The 12,279-nt window shown below is 42.7% G+C and overlaps 1 protein-coding gene across 21 annotated transcripts in view; it reads right to left on the reverse strand.

The window, feature by feature from the left end:
* The window catches only part of LOC131592447 (RNA binding protein fox-1 homolog 2), a 171,281-nt gene that overhangs the window by 113,803 nt on the left and 45,199 nt on the right, over positions 1-12,279 (reverse strand). The window contains exon 1 of one of the 21 annotated variants that reach the window (XM_058863971.1): positions 104-374. The exons of the other annotated variants lie outside the window; for them this stretch is intronic. Within the exon in view, the coding sequence (XP_058719954.1) occupies positions 104-118 (15 nt within the window). The 5' untranslated portion in view covers positions 119-374. Of the gene's footprint in view, positions 1-103; positions 375-12,279 lie in introns of those variants that run through there. 21 annotated transcript variants of the gene reach the window in all.

Genomic DNA, 12,279 nt, shown 5'->3' on the forward strand with positions numbered 1-12,279 from the left:
TAAGCCCAACAGTGAAGGCCGCTCACGTTAGTGCAGAGTCCTTCAGCTTTCCATTCCTTATATGTGCAAAGTGTGCAAGCCCTCACACACGCTTCCTACTCACCCAGAGGTACATCATGTTAGCCTGGGTCCTTCAAACCCAGCAGTGAGATGATCCGGCAACACAAGAGGCACTTCAGTAAGACTGTCGACACCGAGGTTGGTCGAGGGTGTTTTTTGGTTTTTTTTCTTAAAGAAAAAAAATCCGAACGGCTCAGTTTGAGGCTTAGAAAGCGTCTCGCCTCCTCCACCCCCCTCCTCCAGCTCTGGCTGCTCTGCGCTCTTCTCTCGCACTTAATCTCTCCCTGGGAGTTCCCAGCCCCGTGTGTCTGTACTGGCGTGCACAGCACACACTCTGCATTCGCCTCCAGGGAATTTCTCCCTGTCATTCTGCTTCTAAAAACACAATCTCGGCCTCACAAGATTCTTGCAAGAGGCAGGGATGGGTGGGGTTAGCAATAAATGCAGCCCGGCTCCCAGTGCTGGAGAGCGCTTACTTTAGAAAAGGGAACTGTAGCCGTGAATGAAGCAGAGCAAAACCTTGTCCTCCAAGGTCACTGGGGGTGAGGACCCATTCCCCCCCGACCACTAATTGCTCCTCCAGGAATCATCCTGGATGATTGGATGCAGGAGCCACGCAGGGGGCTACAGGCAGGTTCTGCACGTCTTCATCTACCCCCTTAGTCAACACCCCAAATTCGGTCACAATTCACTGTCTGTATTTAATCATTAACCACTGACAGGCATCAAGGAGCCTAACTACGGGGATCCTGAAGCTAAGGAGAAAATGCGTATGTGCCAGCCCTGGAGCTCCTTCAGGAAGAAAGAACAACCACTGTCGGCATGGGCTGGGGAAAGGAAGCGACACAGATAAAGGGGTTAATCTGCTTTTGCAGGTGGCTCCACATGAGTATTCTACAGACATGCATATTGCTAAAGGGAAAGCGGCAGCTGGCTCCGGTTCCTCAGAGTGTATCGGGTTCCCACTTGCCCGGAGGCAGCTTCCCCCCAAGTCTGACTGGGGCAAGTGCCCTCCCAGCCTTGCGCTCCCAGCCTGCTCCAATTTCAGGACTGCAAAGTTCTGCCGGTGGGGCGGCAGCCCCAGGAAAGGAGCGCTGAGCAAGAGACACTCGCCCCAGTTCCCTCGACAAGCACCAGCAAGCCCTTCCCTGCAGGAGCAAATCCTCGTCCCATCCCCCGTGCCCGATGCCACAGGATGAGTGTCACCTCGCATCTCATTAATCAGTTAAACTGCTCTTCCAAACTAGGAAAACGGGTTTCTCGCCCCCTTCCCTTCCCGCCTCAAAATGAAGAATTGACTTCCCTTGCCAGGCTCCAAATGCTACGTTAAATATGGCCTCATCAAAAACGGGGGGGGGGGGGGGGGGGGGGGAAGAAATTTAAAAGGAAAAAAAAAAAAAAGAGTGTTTTCATTGAGGCACTGGTCTCCTTGGAAATGAGTTTTGAAGAAATATTTTTATCTCAGCCAAAGATATAGAAATGGTGCTATTCCACATATCACCTCTGCTGCCTCTACTTACAGATTACTTAAACGCAGTCCAGGAGGTTTGGAGCAAAGCATGCATCCAGGCTCTACACGAGTCAGGCCCTGTCTGCACGGGGTGACAAATGGAAGGGTCTCCTGTCACAGCCAGCCCAGACACCCCAGATGTGCTCCACACTCCCCAGGCTCCTCTCACCTTCAGCAAGCCACAGACACACCCCAGGGCAGGCCTGTCCCAGGAACAGGCCTGAGCACATGGGATTGCTGATGGGCTCTAAGGAAATAAATACGTGACTGTCACTGCAGACCCACATAGAAACCTGGAGAAAAGGTTTATTCCCATTACCAGGATACAGCAGTCATAGGGATCTGATAGTGAAAGACAAGCAACACTCAACTCTCCAGCCCAGAAAACCCAAGCCCTGCTGCTCAGGGAAAGGAGCAAGAGCTCCTCCAGAAAGCTGGGATTGCACAGGGCTGTTCCATTATGGCATTGCTCAGGTCTCCCATCTGCTCGCACCTTTTTGCACAAGGGGTCAGGTTGAGAGGCTGAAAAGCAGTGTTCCTAAAAATCACTTACTGCACCAAAGCCTATGCACCACAGTCTCCAAAAAGTGAAGCATGTGATCCACAAACCTGTTCTCAGAGGCTCTGAGAGGAGCGAAACAGCAGCAATGCTGACACTTGCATCACGATTAGACACTTTTGTTAACATCTCTGAAGCAGGGTCACACCATCAGCAGCAACTAGTTCAGCCAGCCTGCAGACTGAAGCAGACGTTTCTGCACCAGATAACCTTGATGGCATTTTCAAGGTTTTCTTCTGATCCAGAATCACAATTCAAAAATGATCCTATGGTCATTTTAATAAAAGCTGAGGTTCCTTGTCTGCAGCGGAAAAAGTGAGAAAACATGTGGACCAGGTGAGCAAACCCAAATAAATCCTACTTGATATGTATTCCTATAAAAAACTTGAAAATGACGAACCTCAAAACTAAGCTGAAGAGTTATTAAAAACTTCCCTAATTAAAAACACAAGAAAAAAAATTCTTCCTCTTCTTTCCCAAGCTCTCATCCTTCAGGCCACCTTCAGGGAAAGAAAATAAAAACTTTTAGAATAAGCCTATTCATTAGTTTCAACAACTGAGGCTTGTTACATATCATCCCAGCAGTTCCACATTGTGCAGGTCACATACAACCTCCAAATCAAAACAAGACCCATGAACCCTCCTTGAATCATCTAAATACTACCTCAAAATTTATTTGCCACAGTTGCTACAAGGCCACCACCTCTCCATGGAAGGCACACAGGAAGATTACTGAGAGCAGCAGACTTCTGGTGATGTAATACCTTTGTCCTGGAGCAGGAGCACTGTTTGATGAACTGCAAGAGCAGGTTTCTCAACACCCAGTATTCTCAAGCAGTGAGAGGAGGACCCAACGGGTCAGGAAATGAGGCTGTGGGTGGACTCGAGAGGCACCACCACCCTGCTTTTCAAGAGAGCTGCTGCTGCCCAGAGGTTCAAATCAACATGAAGAGTGTGAAGCGCATGCCCATGACTATCCACACTTGCAGAACTGGTAGCAGTGCCATTTTAGCCTCAGATTACAAGCAAGAAAAAGATTTGGCTTGGCTGATACAATTGGGGCTGGGGGAGGGGAAGGAACAACTTTAATTATTAGGTCTTCAATATGCTTTTCTTTCGATTTTTCAACTACATTAGCTGGCATGTAAAAAGTATCCATACAAGACATTTCTTTTTGAAAAATTTCTTCTAAAAAACCCAAAAAATATTCTCTAAGGAGCAAGAGGACAACAGTACGTCAATTATGTCAATGCATCTTATTCCAGAAAAACAAAGACAAACATGACTAAGACAGGCTTCTGACACAGGTAGCTAGGATCCCCTGCAAATGCTTTGCCATAATCCTAACAACAGTCATTCACAGGATATGTGTCAGGGAGCTTGCAAAGGCTGCTGTGTGAAATACACATTATCTCTTAGGGATCTTTCATGTCTCAAAAAGGATTAAAAGTAGAAAGGTAAAGATTTTAAAATTAATATATACCAAGCTATGAGAAAAAGTTCAGAGAGCTGTAGCCTAGTGAAACATTGGTCCCTCTTCTCTGATGGGAGGCTGTTGTGTAAATCAAAGTGAAAGGGGAAGAAAGCAGTCTGCAAAGACTTTAATGCTTGTTAGAGAAGTAAGGAAGGTCCTAACAAGTAACAAAAGGGGAAAGATAAAAAAGGGAGCAAGTAACCACCTATTTAATCCTGCATAAAGGTATTTGGAAAAATGAGACACTGGGAAAAACGAAAAAAAAAACCCTACATGTTTCTCTATGGCATCAAAAGCCTTAATTACATATAAAAATTATTGTGACTACTCAGTTATGTGCATACACTCAACTCAAATACACTGCTGGTATATAAGTTTCAAATACGACAAATGCTTAGAAAATGATTTACAGAAAATTCTAGCCTATTTAGGAAAGATCCGAGTGGGAAAACAGGGAATGGGCACAGCACAGTTTCAAACAGACGTTATCTCTTTCTAGCTGATTGTCTCAGAGGCATATGATTTCAAATGCTCGTGGATTAACATTCTAGCAGATAAAGCTCAAGACAGGGTACGAGCTGGTGTGTCTGCTACACGCTACTGAAATCATATTAGATAGCACACAGGATGAGTGGTTAGATGAGTACCTCTTCATAACAGAGGGAAAATCCCATCTGATCATCTGGAATTTCTAATGCAACAACACTTGTGGGAGGCATAGGGGGGCTGGTGTCAAAGAACACCCTCCAGATTGCAAAATTAGAGAAAACAATTTCTTAGTTCAAGAAGTGTTACATTGAAAATGAGTAAGTCCATATTAGATTCCATCTTGACAGAAAAGAGCAATCAATTGTAAAAATATAAATTAGCAGTAGCTTAGTTAAAATGATTGTGACAATTCCATCTGGATATGTGCAAGGAGAATAGAGACCAAACTAATGCACCTACGTACATACTTAGCACTTGAGTGGGACCAGAGGTATAGTGGCATATTTTTCCTAGACAGACAGATTGCTTATTGGGCTTCCCTATCACATCTCCACACTTGAACATTTGTATATATTCTACCAAGTGAAAAAAAAAAAGAGAAAAGCTGCGAGAAGAAAATAGAAAGGAAATTAGAAAGGGAAAAAATAAAATTTACAAGGGAATCCTAGTGAGAGGAGGTAAAATCCATAGTCAGAGCTGGAAGACGATAATGTGTTTTTAAAGCTTCTCAAGAATAGAAACCCCAGCAACTGCATTGATCTGCTACTATGGGTAAAAGGTAGAAACATTCCCAATACTGAAAAAAGAGCCAAAGCATTCAATACGTATTTCTGTTCTATATTTGGAGAAAAGTCAGCTGTTGCAGTCTGTGATAACAAAATGCCTTCCATTCCAGCAGTAACTAAGGAAGATGTTCCAACAGCTACCCAACAAACGGCTCTGTGGCTCTCTCATGTCACTCGAGCTTGCAAACAAAAGGGATGCAACCAGATAACAAGTAGGTTTCAGCTGTACTACAGCTGTGAACATATTTAAATATGGACACATGGGAAAGTCTGCAGTCTGCTATGAACTGCATCACCTGCACTTGGAGCCCTAATAAGCCCTTACTCCAGCACTAACATTAAACCTGCCATAAGGGCAAAAGTACAACTGTGACACAATGGCAACTACAAATACAGGTGTTTCTTGCAGCCAGTTTTTATTAAACCTTGGTGCTGCTTGCTGAGTTAGGCCAATCTCCATCATACCAGAAGACTGCATCAGGAAAGCAGCACTACTCCTGAAGGCATGAGATTGCAGCAGGTTGAAGAGGGAAATTTAATTTCAAACTGAAGGAAAGCAGTTCCTCACAGCCAAAAGCCATAATCAGTGTCCACATTTTATGCAGAAGCTAGATTCAGACTGAGGATGAAGACTCAATCATTGCCCTACTATGGCAAACACTTCAAGAACCATCTACAAAAGGTCTGACTGGAGACTGGAACAGCAACATGCTCTATGGCACCCAGAGGGAAGTTTCTCCAATACAGTGGCTGCTTTCCATGGCTTATCTAACTCCAGCAGAAGGTTCCAGGAAGACAACAGGGGAATCAGACCTCTGCTAGTCATGGATTTGGGCATGCCTTGTGTCTTGGGTTAGGGTTAGGGGGGCTTTATTTGGTTTGATTGGTTGATTTTTATTTGGGGTTTGTTTTGGTTTTTTGAAAGAAGATTAGAGATGGGGCTGGAAGCTATCTGGGGAGAGGCACAGAAGGCAGCCCTGGGCACACATGCAGCTCCTATGGAGATAAGAGGATCTTCTTTGAGGTTGGTTTGCTCCTTTGGGCGCCGCTGGAGACTACCCTGGCAGCAGAGTACTGCTCATTTGTGAGACTGCCTCTGCTCAGGATCCTGGATTATCTCTGATTATCAGAATTTCTGAGCCACAAGGTAGATTTCCTCTCAGCATCCAAAAGGAATATAGGAAGCTTCACTCTGCATTATCCTGTTTATGAAAGGAAGCAAGAATACAAAGTGCATACAATAAATCATCCAGAAAAATACAACTCCTCTGGATGTTTTGCCAAGCAAATAAGCCAAACATTGGCATATTACAAGGAAAAAAACCCAACATTCTTTTTATAGAGCAACCCATTTCATTACTAGAAGACTGGATTCCCTGTTTTCTCTTCTGCATGTATGGTCCAGCGAGAGGATTTGAAAAGAGACTACTTATTTAAAAACAACCTATCAAGGGCTAGTTTATCCTCCAAAAAAAACCAGAAAACCTGAAACAATAAAACATCCTGACATGCAAACAAACCCAACAATTTTTAAGAACTGTCCTGTTACTGACTTATCACAGTAATTAAATTTAAGTCCTTAAATAAATTTCAGGAGATCTCAATTCATAGGCTTATCATTCAAGTACATAAGGAAAAAAAAAAAAAAGAAATGGATACCAAGAAAAGCTTTTTCGAGTTTGTTTGGGATTTTCCTCTCCTCACACCTGTGCTCAAGAGCACTATTCTGGAAGGCATTGTCGATTCTTCAAGAGAAAAAAAAGCTCAGTAACTAGGAAAGGTACTTCTCTGAAAACATGTTCCCAAAAATACACCTTTAAATTAAAACCAAGAACACCCACATGAACATTGTGAACTAAATTGTGAAGCCAGAGAATTCAAAGTTAAACACTGAAGAGCATGCAAGCATTTAGATGTAAGGAATTCTCACAGCTCCAGTTTGGGCATTCATCTGCAGAAACAGATTGACTATGCAGCCACTCCCAGGATACAGCAAACATGAGTTTGGGGAGCAAGTGGGAATTTCCATGAATTATACTTGTCTAGGCTACCTACCTAGCCTTACTATGGGTGGACCAGGAGTGAAGTCTACAATTCTCCAATACCTTTTGAGGACAATCTAGCAAGCTGAACATCTACAGAAGAAAAAGCTTCTCTGCTGCTGGTGTTGCCACCCTAGCCTTGATTTTCAGGCTGTATCTTCTGCATTGTATCACACATGGATCTAGTCTGAAGTCCACACTGAACTGGCATGTAACAAATGTATTTAGATCATTGTAAGAGAGAAACAGAGTAAGCTCCAACCCTGGTATTTAAATATATCTTTTTTAAAGACTGGTTAGCTAATAAGTGCCTTAATACCTTCATAAAGGGAAAAAAATTTGCTCTCCCTTCGGTTTTTCTATAAAGTAGCAGAAAGCTATTACACAGCATCAGATTTCAACCAAAGTCTATTTTTAGAGTCAAATCAGGAGTACAATATCCAGTTGAACTGATAAAGGGCAGAAAGATTATTGCCTTACATCGTGCCCTAGACTTGTCAGTGCTAAACAGGGTATTTCTTTGGTTTTGGATTCTGAAGAGGAAGTCATAAATAAAAAAATAAATAAATAAAAAAACACCACTCAGCTCCTACTCCTCTCTTCATAGTCTGCAAGGGAAGCTACACCAAAGGATGAACCGCTGGCATCCAATTCAAGGTGTGAGAATTCAGGCAGCAAAAAGGAAACTGCTTCCAAAACCTCATCAATTGAGCTGGAGCATAATTACACCTTTTTTTTTGGTCTCTGTGTTTACCATGTCAAGTGGCTGTACTGTATCAGCAATTCATCAGCACCACAACATCCCAGAAATTAAGAAAGGGTATGAAGATAAAAATATTGCAACAGTAAGAAAAGGGGAAGACAGGGCATAGCTCTCTTGCCTGGACCACAGAGGCATTTATCAATATGCTGAAACTTTGGTTTAGGTCTGTTGATGATAAAGGGGAATACAGATGGAGAATAATACCATCCTGCAGAAAGGGACTCCTCCTGGCTTGTTTGTGCAAAGAAAGGTTAACAATGTTAGTGAGTTATTCAGGAAGTAATGGATACCTTCTTGCCCTGAGCAAATTCCTTTTCAATAACAGTTGTATTTTCCTAGGCAATACGACTATATCAAGGTATAATGGCTTCTATATTTATCTACAGAGGCCCTGTACTGCTGGGATCTAATTTACTACGGCTTAGAAAGCAGTTTACAAATCCTGGGATAGTAAAGTTGCTAGAGAGAGGAATAAAATTCTATCCTTTATTGCTTGGGTTGAAAACTGGGTTTTAATGTCCCTTTTTAAGGGTATAAAATGCATTTGCTTTAACTTAGAGAGACTCAAAGTAAACTGTAGTAAACTGTAAATACACCTATGAGAAGGAAGAAATCAGCTAGCAAATACTACATTCTGCCCATTTTTTTTATCCTTATTGTCACAGATGCTGTATTTCTTCTTTTATTCAAATAACATTCTTTCATTTGACCCTCTAAGAAGAAGAATAATCCATGACTTTACCTAGCAGCCTCATGTACCTAATGAAGACAAAATAGCTGAATGCCTGAAATACAACTTTAGCGTGGGAAATGGCACAAGGATATGATCAGCAAAGAAGAAAGGAATGACTGCAGCTAATGAAGAGGTAACACCAATAAACACTGAACGACATCTCCTGAAAAACAACAAAACCAAACTGCTAAAAGACTTTAGTGGAACACAGCATCAACCTGTGATAAGTACGGGTGGGTGGAAAGAGACCAAACACACGTGTCGGGGACTGCAGTTACTTCCATTACATAACGGGAGTAAGAAAACCCAGGCAAAATCGCCATTAGCAGAACTAAAACCAAAATATTTCAACAAGAGTATTGGCAGTTGTCAAGCCACATAAAGGAACAGCAGACTGTTCAAATGTAAAAGGCATTAATAAAGCATAAGGAAAGAGGTATAAATAGATATAAAACAGAGGAAGATTTCAAAATGACAGAAACGCTACCGGAAAATTTTAGTTATAGAATATAATATCCCCAACTTCAATTCACAATGATCAGCAAAGGTCAGTTGTCAGAAATGCAATTCTGTTTCTGATCTCATTCTGAGCAAAGCGCTCTTTAACCATACCTGTGCCACCACCATCTAACTCCATTACTCTCATGGCTGCAGCAAACAGTTCCCTCCATCTGACTGGTCCCTTGGGGAATTATGGGCATAAGACAATTTAGAAAAGTGTGTACCTGTAAAGACTAACTGCACTACTTGTCACCCACTTTATAAACAAAAGAGAATCCATTCTTCAAAGTCTTTTTAGTGTATATACTTGATATGGGACTTCCAAGAGACATACAAATAGATATCTACATATATCTTTTAACAGCTCTCACACGCAGCGAGTACTGAAAACATTCACAGTTTGCAACATGGGATGTCCCAACAAACTGGCATTTGTGACAGTGATTGTACTTAAATCAGGTAGATTTTGCCTCTCGTAGGAGCAGACCAGCTATCTGACCTTCAGCATCACTGCAGTCTGTGGGGTCACATACTATGACCTTCAAACACCTTCAGCTGAGCTCACATTAAGGCTCATCCACCTTCTTTCTCTGACAGGCAACCATGACAAAAAAACAAACAAAAAACCCCACAACCAAGCAAACAGTACTATGAATTCCATTCTGTTGTATTTTCTGATCAAATCCTGGCAAAATCAGACTTTTCCATTAGATATTAATTGCAACCTCCTTACTCTTCTAATTCCTTTCTAAGACAAACTGAATGAGTAGCAACTCATACTTGGTTTAGATGAGATGAATGGTTTGAAGTAACTATGGCTCGTCAACATATGCATTTATTGCATGCTAGGTCCTATGCAATATTACCTGAATACAAATATAATCAATATATAAATCTAATATATAATCAAATATAAATCTGAATCCATTTTATCTGAACCCAAATATAAGCTCTGAAGTGTAACCACACCATCTGATAAGTATTGTAACTGCTAGAAAAGCTATTCCCTTGGACAACAAAGCGACAATATATTAAATTATTCCCTGTTCCCAAATTTCCAGAAAGCAACAGTGACCAGAACAATCTTTTTTCATCCTTGTATGACCTGAAGAATGCAGGTTCCCTTTCAGATAAAGGCCTTGCTATGGTTATCTAATGCTAATGTCACTACAAACTGGATTAGAGACACCCAGAAACCTCAAAATTCGTACACAGATAGTCAGCTGCATCCGAAGTCTAAGTCTGAAGGAAATCAAATGCTCCAAATTGTGCTTAATGTAGTTAAATTTGCCCTTTAGGTAGGATAAACCAGTAAGAACATATTACACAGTGATTAGATTAATTCTTGAGTGAAATTCAGATGGCTGGCTCTATCTGTCTATTTCAAATTATTTCAGAGACGATCATTTTTCTTGTTCTCTGCTCCGCAGCAACAGCTGCTCAAAACAGCAGTTCTCTGTCTGGGGTGAAGTTGACAGCAACTGGGGACAACGTTGCTGTCAGAGTTCAGCTCCCAGTTCTGAAATGCCATTCTACTGGAAATACCAAGGAGCCTAAATCTGGCTACATATACCACGGGATGTAAAATATCTCTATCTCAGCTTTCAACAGAAAGCTCAAGTCTCATGACATTTACTCCTTTGGCCCCTGTCAGTCTTCCTCCAGACCCTGCAAAGGATCAGAGCTAGCTGCCATAAATGGCTGGAAAACAAGATGTTGTTCTCCAAGCACTTGGAAATGGGCAGCACTGTTTTAGCTTAGAGAGACCATGGCAAGGAGCCAGGGTGACAGGTGCCCTAGAAATAAAGATGAGGATCAAACTGTTGCCAACGTTAGCCACTGCTGTCCTCCTGACCTGTAAGAAAGAGTAGCCCATGCTCTCCAGGTGTAGCAGGAACAATGGACTAGAAAACACAAAGATGTTTTTGCTGATAATACCTGAAGTGTCTCCTCAACAAAACCAGCTACAAAGGAATTTCAATGGGTCTCATTAGATGCAATCCTATTGCTAAATATTTATTGGGCCTGGCAGCAAGCCAGCTTGGTGCTGCTGTGACATCAGAGCGCAGCTTCTTGAAATCCAGAGGTACCAAGAGTTAAAAACACAGATTCCTCCTAAAACACCATGAGCTACAAACCTCTTGTGTGGGCAGCAGCAGCAGTAACTAAATTCACTCCCCAACAATTGGCTGGCCTTTGGAAACAGAGGTGGGAAGAGACAGGTTATGGGGGACTGCTCACCCTCAGCCGCAAGTAAATAGCAGCACAGCATCTGCTGAGGTTTTCAGTCAGAATCCATGAGACAGTTCTCATCATTTTATCGACAGCCTCTGGAGACAGCAGCCTCTGACCTTTATCAGGAAGAGCACCCTTGTCCTCTAATCACAGACTTCCTGGAAAACACAATCTAGCTGGCAATTAATACAGAATGGAAGGGGGGGCAAAAAAAGCCTCCTAACATCAAATTACCACTGCAAGATTTTTTTTTTAAATACATCCCCACCAAAACACAGAATTCAAGCACATTCCCACAACCTATTTCACTCCCACAAGCATTATTTAACAGTTTATACTAAAAAGATTTTTTTCACCTCTCCTTCCATGAAAAAACCTGCCCCTTCCCCCCACCCCTTCCGCCCCCCCCCAGTCTTGCTTTGCAAATGTTGCCTGCAGCAGCACAGAATCTTGCTGTGAGAGCTTCAGCACAGGGGTGCAGAGCATGACCTGGGCAGAATTACATGTGCCATTTCCACTGGGAAATCTAAGAGACTTATTAAGCCAGGACAGTGCCGATTAATCTACTAATGGAATGAATCAAAAGTGTGTTCCTGGCCCCTTCCCTTTCACATCCAAAACCTCGGGGGAGCTGAAACCATCTGGTAAATGCCTGCTCTGAGCAACATTATGCTACTGCTGGAAATAGCTCTCCCTTAATACTAAGAAGAATGAAACCATCTTCCATCCACCAGGTATTCTCAGGAGCATCTGCGCAGCTCACTGAGGTAGGCTGCTTGCACACAGCATCCTTCCCCAGCCAACGCAGAGCTGCTCACTCACCATGCAGGAGAAGTCAGCAGAACAGAAAGCAATCCCATTCATTTACTTGGGGTCCCACTGACGCAGCCGGCACAGGCAGGGTGCAGAAGCAGTTGCTGTACTTGGGGTAAGGCTCAGGCAGCACAGGCTGCCCTCCCACAGCAGATCTCAGCTGCAGGCAGGCAGAAGCACGCTCCCTGCCCAGCCCGAGGAAATGCTCCTCCTGAATCCTCTCAGTCCTTTCTTCATGCAGGTAGGGTAGTAAGGATGGGTTTGTTTATGTTAATTAAAGAAAAATATTAATAATAATCTCTCTTCTAAACATTT

The sequence above is a fragment of the Poecile atricapillus genome, chromosome W, assembly GCF_030490865.1.
Source record: "Poecile atricapillus isolate bPoeAtr1 chromosome W, bPoeAtr1.hap1, whole genome shotgun sequence".
Classification (NCBI taxonomy): domain Eukaryota; kingdom Metazoa; phylum Chordata; class Aves; order Passeriformes; family Paridae; genus Poecile; species Poecile atricapillus.